This window comes from Botryllus schlosseri, chromosome 2 (genome assembly GCF_051294905.1).
Source record: "Botryllus schlosseri isolate E-star chromosome 2, Bs_hap1, whole genome shotgun sequence".
Classification (NCBI taxonomy): domain Eukaryota; kingdom Metazoa; phylum Chordata; class Ascidiacea; order Stolidobranchia; family Styelidae; genus Botryllus; species Botryllus schlosseri.
Window position 1 is genome coordinate 36,679,446 of NC_137237.1, and position 13,308 is coordinate 36,692,753.

Consider the following 13,308-nt stretch of genomic DNA (forward strand, 5'->3'; position numbering starts at 1 on the left):
TGTGGCGTTACTGAACTGGAATTTGACTAAAATTTGTTCGGACAGCAGTAACAACGCATGCAGGCAGGATTTTCCGCTGGTTTTTGCCACAGAATCACCATACCCAGCGAACACAATTTCTGTAGGCAGTATATGTTTCAACTTCCTGAAAAGTGAAAACAAGTGTATTAGTGCGAGAAAAGTATTTGGCAACCGAATCAGAGACTCATCCCATTCATGCATTGAAGTCGATGTTATTATTCTGCGGCCATATTCCTGTTGATATCCATAGTAGGACATCTGCAATACGTCAACGTCCAGACACACTGAATTGCATCCTGGCAATTCTGTGATACACTTTAATTCTGTCAGTAACTCTCGGAACCTCCTTACAGCAAAAACTTATCAAGATATCAGATATCAAGATACATGACTGAAACGAGCTATTGCACTACAGACTATATATACCACTGTATTTCATGTAGTCTCGACGAGTGGCGTGCGCTGAGCAAGCTAGGCTGATCATGACCCATCATATGAAGCTGCAAGGGGTTCCACTGACGTGGGATCGAGCGCATCAACACCTGAACCAATCCGGCATGTAAACGGTAATTTTGTAAGTACGTGCAAAAATGATATTTACATTCGACATCCGAGTACTCGGACTCAGTCTCAATATCACTTAGCAAATCCGTTACAATGGAAACCTCGGCAATAACTGACTAGAATAAAAACTGCGAGAACACAAACAGCCGCTGTGACCGGTGTTGATAATATGTGTCACTCACTTGACGTCACAATGCACATTCTGCTTTTTCTGTAAACATGCCAATATTGGAACTTTCAGTCAAAATTACGGCAATTTCCGATTGAGTTGAAACACGGAAAGTCGGTAATTTCGTTATGAAAAAAATTCTGAACGTGATTCCGCAAAGTTGTCATGAAGATGCAGTTGACCTTTAAGAATGGCGATAAAATTATACTGATACCTATTATCAGGGCCGTAACAGCACTTCGTCAGGCCCCCCCCAAAACGTTGGTCTTGGGCCCCCCATAGAGTGATAAACCCCACTTCTGGGGGGCTTCGCCCCCAGACCCCCCATAATTCTGTACGCAGTTTACCGCTACAAACCATCTATATTGGGTGTCCGTTTAGTGTCTACGATTTTGCGACGGACCGCGCGGAGCGCGAAAAAATTGTATAATTCACGATTGCATCGGTCAGTGTGATCGAGAATTTCATATATATTGCTATCAATTTTTATCCTCTCTTTGCTCACGTAATCAGATTTACTGGTAGAGCGGAGTGAGGTGTGTTTCAAAAGGTAGGGCCACTCAATAATAATAATTAAACATCTCCGGGCGTATACCTGTCGGCAGGAACGAAACAGCACTTCGTCAGGCCCCCAAAAGTAGGGCCTGCTTGGGTCGTGGGCTCCCATACGGTGATAAACCGACTCCCCCCTCATCACGTTGTTCGCTCACGAAATCAGTTGCACTCTTTAGTGATAACGCGCGAAGCGCGAAAATTTTCAATGATTCATAATAGAATCAGTCAATAAGATCGGGAATTGCATGTAGCCTATATTGCTATCAATTTCTTGTCCTCTCTGCTCGCGTAATCAGATTAACCGGTAGAGCTGACCGAGGTGTCTTGGAAACTGTAGGGCCCGTAAATAATAATTAAACATCTTTGAGCGGGCGGACCCGTTGGTATGACTTCGTTACATGATGTTATTTCGTGACCTCAGCAATATCAAAAAATGTAGAATCGCATAAACGTACTAAACTAAAAGACGCACACGATTTCATATTGGTATTTCTTCACCAGCATATAATTTTTCCGTGCGGGGTGGTATTTGTCTTGTGAGGTTCAGATTGCCAAGACAGGAATATTCGTCACCAGTCATTTAGGCGCCTATGGACAATTAAACCTATATGTATCAGTCCTTTTCGGCCAAGGTTTTCTCGCTGCCGATCGTTCTGGCAAACCTCTTGGAGTCGCATGTTACATGGCCCAAAACTTTATATGTTCGTGCGTCGTGGCGCGGTAATGGCCAACGCCGATATGCCTTTTTCTATAAATTTTGCGTATATTTTCTTGGGTGAAGAGTGCCCAATAATGAAGATATTTGGCAACTTGAAATCGCGCGGAGCGCAAAATTTTTTTGAAAATGCTACATAAATTTTCAAAAACTACTCCGTAATTTATGTTAATTCACGAAATAATTTTGGGCCCCCTTCGAGCTCGGGCCCCCCCAATTGGGGGGTTTGGGGTGCGGCAGTTACGATGCTGCCTATTATAATTATATTGTTATAATATTATTTTACGCAACACGAACACAGTCGAACACGAAAAATCACTTCGCGCTTCAACGGCTATAACCTTTAACCCATGGCTTCTTATTGTATCAGATTGATAGCTCGGTCTTTTTCAGCTAAACGCAGCTATGAGGTACGTCACGATCTCGTCTTGTAATTTTATCTGCTTAAATCTATGAATAAGTAAAGTTGGTATCCGTCGTTAGCCTGATATAGAGAACTAGCGACTTTTTGTGAGGCATATGGTGTTAATAATGATTAGATACTGCATTGCAAGTCTCGGATGTATTGAGTTTCGTCGCGTCGTAGCCGTTTGTGACGAGCCACCATTCGCTGAAGATGTTAACGATTACTTCCACTGTTCAGGACTGAACTGTGCCAGTTTAGTGGGCTGAAGATCTATCCAGGCCACGGGAAACGGTACGCCCGAATCGACGGCAAGGTTTTTAACCTGCTCAACGCAAAATGTGCAGCTTTTCTCGTCAAGAAGAAGAATCCTCGAAAGATCGCATGGACGGTCTTGTACAGGAGAAAACACAAGAAGGGCACTATGGTATGTAAGATGTGGTGTGGCTGAATTTGCATTCCTTGAATCATATTACGGTATACTGATATCTCAAATGCATATCCGTGTAAACTTGAAGGGTATAGTCTTATGTTATCATAGCTATGGCGACATGCCGACATAAGGGCAAAATTTAATTGAACCGCTTTCAATCGCAAGCTACTTTCGCAATCATTCCGAAAGTATGAAATTAAATCTGTTTTGACACTGGGAACTTTCTGGACACAAAAATTATATCACTCTATACCGGGACTCCATCCCGGGTTTGATGTCATGAATACCAATTTGCCCTACTGGAATCTCGGTACGTTTTTGCTAATATAACAGGTGAGCAGCGGTAATTCTCCATGTTGTAGTAATTAAATACAAAACGGTGAAAAAATGAAAAATTGTTTGAGCAGAGGACACCGATTCCCTACAGGCCAATTTGCAATAGTGTTCCACGCAAAACTACTACGTTACTTACTTAGCTATACACGTAGACGTACTTTACGCCACACTCAACATGTGCGTGACGACGGATTTCTCGCGTGATTGGAAAATTTCATCTGCGTGAGGGAAATATTTTTCGCTCCGATTCGATACTGAATTACTTATTAAATGACACAATGTACACGGTATACGCCGGACTAGAATAACGCTGTATTTTTGCTGTTGCGTAAATGCCACGCTTGCTTGCGTTTATTGTAAAGGACAAGCGCCTTATTCTGGATCGGGACTATGATATCGCTTTGTGACGTCAGCATAATTCATTAATTGGCGTGATCAGATATAAATGCTCGCGTGACGTTGCGCGTGCCGTTGCCACCGATTCCACTCTGGCATGGGGGTTGTTTTAGACCAGGGGTTCTTAACCTTTTTCATATATCTACCCCCAAGGAGAAAATATTGGGATGCAATTACCCCTTTTCAAAAACTAACAAATTACAGCTTGCATCCAATGAATGATACAACAGCACGAAGATGACGTCATAATGTACTCTGAAATGCCTGTCAAGTCCATGGGAAGGTTGATACTGTTTCCGTGTTGTGTTATCCAGTGGCCAAATCCAGACAAAGGGGAGGCAAATAGACAGCATCTCATGTAATGGTCAATCGCAAACTTATTTCGTTTTGATAGATACCTTTGCAGAAAATCCTACTTCACTGCAATATGTTTAAGGAAGTTCAATCAAAGTGTTCAATGCCATTGTGACAAAGATTAGTTAACGTTATTCATTTTGAATGGGAACCCAAAAGGTTCCAAAATCTTTGAAGGCATTTTGATGATTTCAGACCTAATTTTACTGGCTAGACTAGACCACTACACTTTTCAATACAAACAACTATATTTCTATAATATTGTTACTGCATTGTAGGTGTAAAGATAACTTGAACGCCCCTTGTTGTCTTTCAATTTGCCAGCATGCTCAACAATATATGATCTGCACTACTGCAAAATAGATTGGAATTTGCTAGCACTATACTAAACTGCATTCGACCCTGTTATCCATAATCACTAATGGTTACTATGATATCACAGCAGGCACAGTGTGTTAAGTGAAACAAAATATATACAAGCTCAAAAAAATATATGTTAGCCTACATTCATATTTACGTTTGAAAAAATATTTTAGTTCAGCGGTATAAGTATATAAAAACGTCAATTTGAATTACCCAAAAAAATGCTAAATTACCCCTTTCAGGGTAATTACCCCCTGGTTAAGAACCACTGTTTTAGACAATATTGATTAAAGAATTTTAACTGCGTGATGGAAATATAAAATTGATAAAGTTTTTCACTCTTCATAAAATTTAAGATTGAACTAACTTCACATATTTACATCTGTTACTGCGTCAGTATGTCTTGCGCAAGCGTATCACTCATTTTGTATTGCTTTTTTTTTGAGAATTTTCTCTGGCTCATAGTAGATATATTAGTAATCATTGTTCAAAATCGTGCCGATTTCGGACTTAATGGGCGATGTTCGTGGGGGTTCAAGTCAGGCGCGTAGCCAGCCGATAAATGAGGGGGTGGTTTCGGTTTTTTCGAATTTAGTAATATAGCATCAATTCATTAGGGTTGAGTGCATGCGTAAATAACGATTATACAACATCCTCAGGTTGATGATTATACTCGTATGATAAGCTTGTCGATCCGGAAGTGCTGTTAATTAGCGACTCCCTGATAACCTTTTTTCCTGAATCTTGCTGGCTACGTGATTAAATCGTTAGGTTGCCTTAAAAAACGACGCATGCCTAATTTGAATTCATTCCAGTGGATCATCTCAGAATTATCATCGAAAAACTTGAATAACTCCGCTTCTACAGCTTGGAATTGAGTCAAATTTGTTTTGCATCGTTTTTGAAGACAGCGCAACAATTTCATGGGGTTGGAAGGAAAATTTAAAGAAAAAATTTTTTGGCAAATTTAAAATTTTCAAACTGTACGAAATCCGCGAATATTGGTTGGAATGAATTCAAATTTGGCATGCGTCGTTTTTTAAGGCAACCTAACGATTTAATCACGTAGCCAGCAAGATTCAGGAAAAAAGGTTATTTTTGAACAGCCCCAACGTGCACTTATCAATGTGTCTTACGTCTTACTTAGCCTCGGCGACAATTTGCGCAAGTCAAAATGTAGGAGTTTTTAGGGAATATGTGCTATAATGACGTCGATTTCAGGTGGTTCAAACCTTACCTCTTTTATAACTCAAGCCTTGACACACAGCTTTTGATAGTTATGTTTAAGTATTAGCGGTAATCAATTGCGCATGTACGCACGCGTCGCACATGTTTGCAAACATTCGATGTCATTCAGTTTCGAGATGTCGCTCTTTAATCACAATCGCTAATCAGCACATACCGTAATTTTCCAAGTATAGTACGCCCTCATGTATAATACGCACCCCTAAAATAGCATGCAAATTCTGGGAAAAGTCCTGTACCCATGTATAGTACGCATCCAGCATTTCAGTACATGAATAGTTCCGATTTAGTATACGATGTCATTCTGTTTTGCTATGTCACTGTTGAACAATCATGACATAACGATCGCTAATGATTATACAAAGAACGGAATTGTCTTTAAACGATAGTAGATAGCAGCCAAAGCCTCCGAGGCCGGCGGCACGATAGTTCAGGCTAGCGACACAACATCTTCAGAACGAGATCTATTACAGATGCGATTGCCAATCATTATACAATTAACGGCATTGTCTCTAAACGATAGTAGATAGCAGCCAAAGCCTACGAGGTCGGCGGCGAGATAGTTTAGGCCAACGAACCGACATTTTGCATCTTGAACGACCGCGCGCAACACTGATAATACGACTTAATGAATTGCAACTGAGTATTAGCGTCAGAACGGTTATTTGAAAAGGACGGGCTTTCGCGTTTAGGGAGGGGGTTTCGACCCCCGAAACCCCCCCTGGCTACGCGCCTGGTTCCAGTGCTCAGACAAGATTTTAATTTATATTTTTTGAATTGGTGGTAAAGTAGCTTTCAATCGATTCAATTTTGTGGTCTGGTCGGTGGTTGCCAGCGCTTAGATTTCCATAGTGATTAACGCGGTAAGCCGGTAACATTCTGGTTATTCGCCGCCATAGTTGTTGTTATAATGTTATGTAACTAGACAAATACATCGATTGTTATGCACTTTGTTGCTCAGCTGCTAACTGAACTAAATTTGATTTTGATGACAGCAGCAATATACAGTTCTCGTGGCACGTCACATGTTTGAGTACACGGACTTCTCTGATATTTCAGGTTTCCGTCCTGTTGACGGAGGCAATATCTTGGTGTAGCCGTAGACTATTTTGACCTGCCCCCGTTGTCAAATGCTAAATTTGCCGTAACTCAGAACAAATAAATGCACCGCATTGACATATTATGTACTTGCTCAAATTCGGCCACAAAATTGCAGTGATTTTGCGTAGAGGTTGCCAGATCTAAAATTACTGGTATTGTCATCTGGTTGATTAATACCATGAACTTCACACAGACACATGACATGCTTGTTGACTGACTTTTTAAATTTGAATATGAGCACGCCTTTCCAGCCTTATTGCTGACGAAAAGTGTACCTGATCGAATTGAACAAAGAACAGTATTCAAGTCGAATTCTATATTTCTAATCCCAAACTATAGCAGATGACTCATTCAGAGAGGCACCTTGTGCTCTCTGCATATGTACTGCCTTCATTCTGACGTATGCAGTGTAGATTGTCGAGCCGGACTGATATGAGGTTTTTGAGCTGGTGCAGGTAAAAGCGATTACTAGCACCTCATGTGAGATATTTCTGAAACTAGCGCGCTTTGATGCCACGAAAACTGCTGATATTTTCCAACTCGCGGTCGGTGCCGTTGATACTTCAAAAGGGTGATCTCAACTTGATATTATCAGGAAACCGATAACGTGCTCTTACCTATATCTATGACACTGTTTCACACAATTGCTGTACACTGATTTATATTTGCAGGAAGAGGTTGTTAAGAAGAGAAGTCGCCGTACCCAGAAACACAACCGCGCTATCCAAGGTGCTTCCTGGAGCGAGATCCTGGCGAAAAGAAACCAAAAGCCGGAAGTTCGCAAGGCTCAACGTGAACAGGCCATAAGGTACGCATTGTGCTTGCCTCTTCAGTCTTCACGGTTGTTGCCGGATAAACAAACTTGGACGCTACATTCGCTGGCAACTTTTGTTGCTATGAAATGCACAGTAGCCGGAGATTGTGTACATGTGTAAATCACGAGTAGGGCTGAGCAATTCAATTATGAATCGATTGTCAAGCTTTAAGTCTGGTATTTCACAGCATGTGTCATGTGGAAAGTTCAGTATGTAGCGATCGCAACTAATATATTCTCAGTCCTACATTACATTGAAGATGATATAGTAGTTTTTTGACCGTACCTATTTCAATGCGCTCTGCCACGATGCTGTTGGTTGAGCACAACTTCACAGATATGCCATTTCCACTAACCTGCATCGCTTTGTACTACACGTTTCTTGTGTCGTGATACCACCAATCGAAGTTTCAAGGCTCCACAGTGGAAAATTATATTGAAACTATAATTCTTGTTGATTTGTTAACTCTAAATAGCAAGGAATCATAACTTCAATATTGAAATATGAGTGATAATTCTAATGATTCAAGTTTAGTAGTGAAAGATGCTTCTTTCAAGCGCTGAAATGAGGCGCTCTTTGCTGCTAAGAGTAACTTTAACAACAAAAAGTATAGTGTTGCCGAGTATTTTGTACTGAAAGCCTTCGATCCTCGATTGGTCGTACTGTAATATAAGGAACGTGTGGTACGAAGCTACGCACAGAAGCGCAAATATCATGTTTGTCACGATCACTCCACAGTGTTGTCGAAAAAAGCAGTGAAATATGCATGGTCGAAAAAAATGAATTATCTTGATTGTGATGTAGAACTGGTACTGCGTTCTTTGTGATAACATAAAAGGTACTTGCGGGAACTTTCCATATCGTTGATGCTGTCTTGACTTTATAAAGAGAGATACCTGACTCGAAACCTTGATACTCTATTCAAAATCGCATGCCTCCGGTGCCTAGTCCTACTCGTAAGCCTGTGACGTGGGGTTACCACTAAGCAACCCATGTTACAATATGGCCGGAGTAAAATCGGATGCCCTTCCTGCCATGCAACCCAGGCAGCACTGGTTTTGTTCGCCAGTGCGGTTTGGCACAATGTAGGGTTGTAATCAAGCCACTAGAATCCGAGTCGCAAGTCAATCTCGCTTTTATAGTTATGTCTCGAGTCCAGTCGAGTCATTTTCAATTCACCACCGAGTAAATTCCGAGTCCAAGTCGGCGAGCAGAGGGTCGAGTCCGAGTCATGGTATTATAACTCGAGTCCAAGTCTAAGTATAGTGTTGACTGCTCAGTTTCCAGTTAATGTCTTGTTAACCCACTTTTTATAACTCTGTTTGGTGATATCGAATGGTTCGCATTTATAATAATACTAATTTCCCTCGTTTTTAGCAGTTTCTGGTCGCATTTTCAAGTACCAGCAACAATAGACAAAATCCCAATAGTGTGGTTACTTTACTATTCTTCAAAATTACAATGCAATGCCGGTGTTGGCCGTCTCGAATCATATGACTTGGTTCGAGTCATGCCAGATGACTCGAGTCCAAGTCGAGTCAATACACAGATTGACCCAAGTCGAGTCATTTGCGAATTTTGCGAAAATGACTCGACTCAAGTCGAGTGATCAGAAAAGCGCGACTCGAGTTGAGTCATTACAACCCTGAGTATGTAGCCTTGACCGATTGGTCGTCCGTCTCACAGCACACCTAATAGGCTGAATTGTAGGCTACTACAGATCAGAGGTGGTCAAGGTAGTCAAGAAAGCTACTCAAGTAGAAGTAGTGACGAAAAAATCTATTCAAGTACAAGTAGAAGTACTTCCATAAGCCACCCAAAACTACTTGAAGTAGTAGAATTAGGTGACTTTAAATCTACTCATGTAAGTAAGTAGTTTTTCAAACATGACTGTCAAAAGCTGCAAATTGAGCTACACGGAAGGTGCAGAGAGCTAGATTCGTGTTGATGCATCCCAGGAGGTATCAATTTTCGACTTAATAAGCATTTGTCCGCATCATGGGATTATAGTATTGATATGAAAATGCGATACGAGTCCTTTGTTTACTAGAAAACCCCGTTTTAAAGAATATCATGGCATGGTGCCCTACCCGATATTATTAGGCCCCAAAGTTTAGGCGAAGAGCAATACGGAGAAGTTGTATCGGATACGGTTTCAACACTTTGCGCGATTAGTATACGGTAATAACAAATATTGTGGATAGTAAAATTTATATTTAGTGTAGCTTTTTTTTCGGAAAATGTAGACATTACTACACTTGTTTTTAAGCTTCAACATGTGTGTTCTGCAGACAAAAAAACTGAAAGTAATTAGAACTCAATGTATGATACTCGGAAATGAAGGTGAAATACAAATACCACTTCTAAAAAGCGGAAAATATATTTCATGTCTTTTGTCCATAAAGCTTCAAAGGTGATCTGCTAAAACAGGTGTAACGTTAAAAAAAGCCGGATTTTCTAGATTAGCAGGACACGTCATGGGCTGCTAGATTATGATATGAGAGATAAGTGCTAGATTGCAAAACGGTAGTTTCAAATGTTTTGGTGAGCCATATTTACTGTGATGAAATATTTGATATGGGCGACAATGTGGTGTGAGCGGAACCATGCAATCCGGTACCTAAATTATATTCACTGATACTTTCGTGAAATCATATTTGTCACTCCATAACTATTGTGCGCGAAGCGCAAAAAAATTTCTGGGCTTTACTTGACGTTTATGAATATTAAATGTTGGTACTCCGTGAAAACAGCCCTGAAATTCCTCAGGCTTTTTTCGTATTGGGGGGGGGGGGGGTTGAACTACTTCTACTTGACAAACTGAAAATAGCGAGAAGTAAGTAAGTAGATCACAAAATATTAAATAATAGAAGTAGTGAAAATCAGATCTACTTGAGTAAGTACCAGAAGTAGAGGAAAACTACTTGAGTACTTCCAAAAAGTAGAAGTACTTCGTTACTGACCACCTCTGCTGCAAATCTACTGGCATTTTTGGGAATGACATTTCTGTTAGGTCATAATCAACCCAGAGCATTTACACTTGAGTGCAATGACATGGGTTTTGGGTGTGGTCGAAAAGTACTAAATTAACTTTGATGAAACGTAGATCTCATGAATTGTACGTATTTGAACTTTCCTCGTCATTTTCGATGTCATAATAGGGGGAATCTCGAACACTTGACTTGACTTGACTTGAAGCTTGATACTTGATTCATAATTGAATCACTGAGGTACTCCGTTATGGCGGCAATGCTCACCAGCAACTAGGTCGATATCGGCCAGCTGAGTCTATATCGGGTGTCATAGCAGCGTGAATGACTAGTGAAGTTCAAATATATATTGCTTTTTGCTGAAATAATGTTGGTTACACACTAAAAGTAATCTTTTACTTCATGATCATAAGATGTCCTCATAAACATGTTCGTGAAATGTCACACTGAAATGTTGTTCCTGTGAATAACTGTAGCTCTGTGCAGACTGTTTTGGTAGCTGAGAAGCAACCAATCAATGAAGGTTTCACGGCTCCCAGTTTTAGAACTATCATCATTCTTGCTTAAACTCCATGTGTTGCCAAGTGCCTGTAAAATTTGTTACTCTAAAAAATGATGACTCACTTAGACTGGAATCCCTGAGAATTAAGATTGATGTTTGCTACTGTGCCCAGTGCCAGTCATCCACGAAAACCACAATCATATCATCTCGCTTTGCTACCATGCTTCAGTTCGGCCACAGAGATGTCGTTTCTAATGAATATCCATTGTGTTACAAGGTGTCTTATTATGCGCTGTACGTGTTATCAAGAGCTGTTGATCAAAACTGCTTTGCGCAGAGTATTTACAAATTGCTGACAATGTGCATATATTCTAGTTCAGGGGGGTCAAACTCAAATTGCATCGCGGGCCGGATTCAAGCCTTCAAGTCGCTCGCGGGCCGGACCAGTCAACTAATTTCAAATTGTTACCGTGTGCTCTTGCTTTCCCTTGAATACCTTGAAGCAGTGGTTCTCAACCTTTTTTTATACACGCCTCCTTTATGATGGTGAAAAATTTCGCGCGCCCAAGGGGGGTGAGTCCCCCAAGTTGAGAACCACTGCCTTAAATCATATGTAGATAATACACGGATCATAGGGTTTTCAAAATAGTAAGTCGCAACACCTTTATTTGCTAACAATGGAATTGGCAAAAATACGATAATTGTCCGGTTGAATACGGTTAAGAACCGCTAAAACAGTGGCGTTAGGTTAACGACGGTATAAGTTGGAATATTCTATGCTCCCTTTGGTTCAGTCATAATCTGGCGTTAGCCCTGCATATATGCATTGTGAGGAATACAAGATATTTAATTGGAAACGTGGACGTCAGAATTTGGTTTATAATTATTAAACCGCGAGTCCGGTGTTTCATGTCTGGGGATCTATTGGGTCCAAAGTGACACAGCAATTCTACTATAGATATTTCAATTATATATTTGTTCAACAAATATATTATACATGTAAACTGTATATGACGGTTGCGTATTGACGTTTTCACTTCTGTGAATAACTACTTTTGTTCCAATTTGTATAAAACTCTAATCTTAGTGTGCACTTTTTGCCTTCTTGAAATTGGATGTCAATTTCACCGACCTTTCACTAGTTGTAACTAGACTGAAACCACAGCGCCGTTGACAGGCGGTTATAAGGGGGCCTATGAACATGGAAGTATTTCCTGCAAAAATCTCTACATTTGTAGCAAATGTGCTGGAAAATATAAGATGCTTCAATCTACTCAAAATTGCTTCGCGGGCCGGGTGAAATTGTCTGGCGGGCCGGATGCGGCCCGCGGGCCGTTTGTTTGACACCCCTGTTCTAGTTTGTTCCCTTCAAAGCAATTTGATTCTGATTTGTATGGCACAGTCCTGGTTGTATGGAATGACAGCCGCCGTAGCTCAGCGGTTGCCTTTGGATCGCATCTCTGCCACCCTGAAATCCAATTGACCAATGAGCAAAGTGCCAGAAAATTACTAGTTGTGTACAGCATGTTTCAATCGGTGATAGAGATCGTTAAGATCTTGTGACTTGAACGAATAGTCATTGCTACAAAATTTTGATACAAAACTGGTTGATGCCCTTGATAACGTTTTTTGAATTCAGCTCATGGTGTGTATACATCAAGTTTTGTATTCTCTTCATGTTCTCAATTATATTTACTGTTTTTGTCGCCTGAATTGCAATACCTGAAATGAATCCACGCCGAAGAATAATCAGGCAACCCAAGTTAAAGTTGGAAACTACTGTTATAGGATAATGGCTTGATATTTTTCTCGGAATTTTTTTCTGAATTTTTTCCTGCTTTAGCATTCGCGACCTGAGCTAACATCACATTATTTTCGCAGGATCGCCAAGGAAAAGAAACGTACCGTCGAACAGCAAAAGAAGGCCAGCAAGTCGCAGGCGAAGCAATCTGCCAAGCCTAAAGTGGCGCAGAAGGTCAAAAAGGCAGCACCAAGCGTTGGTGGCAAGAGATAAGCTGGCTGTTCGCAATAAAACGTTTTCTCCCACTTGAAGTTGTGCTTGTGTTGCTGACAGGTCGTGGGTGACAAATGCAAATTTTGGTCTGGATGTGATCACTAGTGGTCATGATAGTGAATGTTGACACTTGACATGTAGCCTTGAATAAGTTTCTACTAGATGTAGTTTTGTTTTATGGCATACCGAAACTGTGCAGACTTGAGTTACGAAAATATCACGGATAGCCTGTCGCTTTAAGATATGCTATGCGACTGACACGGCATGGCAGATGGACCGAGAAATATGCACCTCTTGAATTCATTTTGTGGAACTCGGGGTAAACGTAATCC

The 13,308-nt window shown here is 40.7% G+C and overlaps 1 protein-coding gene across 1 annotated transcript; it reads left to right on the forward strand.

Annotated features, from left to right (window-relative positions):
• The first annotated feature begins 2,324 nt into the window (after positions 1-2,324).
• On the forward strand, positions 2,325-13,014 carry LOC145434539 (large ribosomal subunit protein eL24-like). The gene is made up of 4 exons (XM_080311890.1): positions 2,325-2,434; positions 2,668-2,854; positions 7,327-7,463; positions 12,844-13,014. The coding sequence occupies exons 1-4, from the start codon at positions 2,430-2,432 to the stop codon at positions 12,974-12,976; spliced, it is 462 nt and encodes a 153-aa protein (XP_080168016.1). The 5' UTR covers positions 2,325-2,429; the 3' UTR covers positions 12,977-13,014.
• Positions 13,015-13,308: the final 294 nt, after the last annotated feature.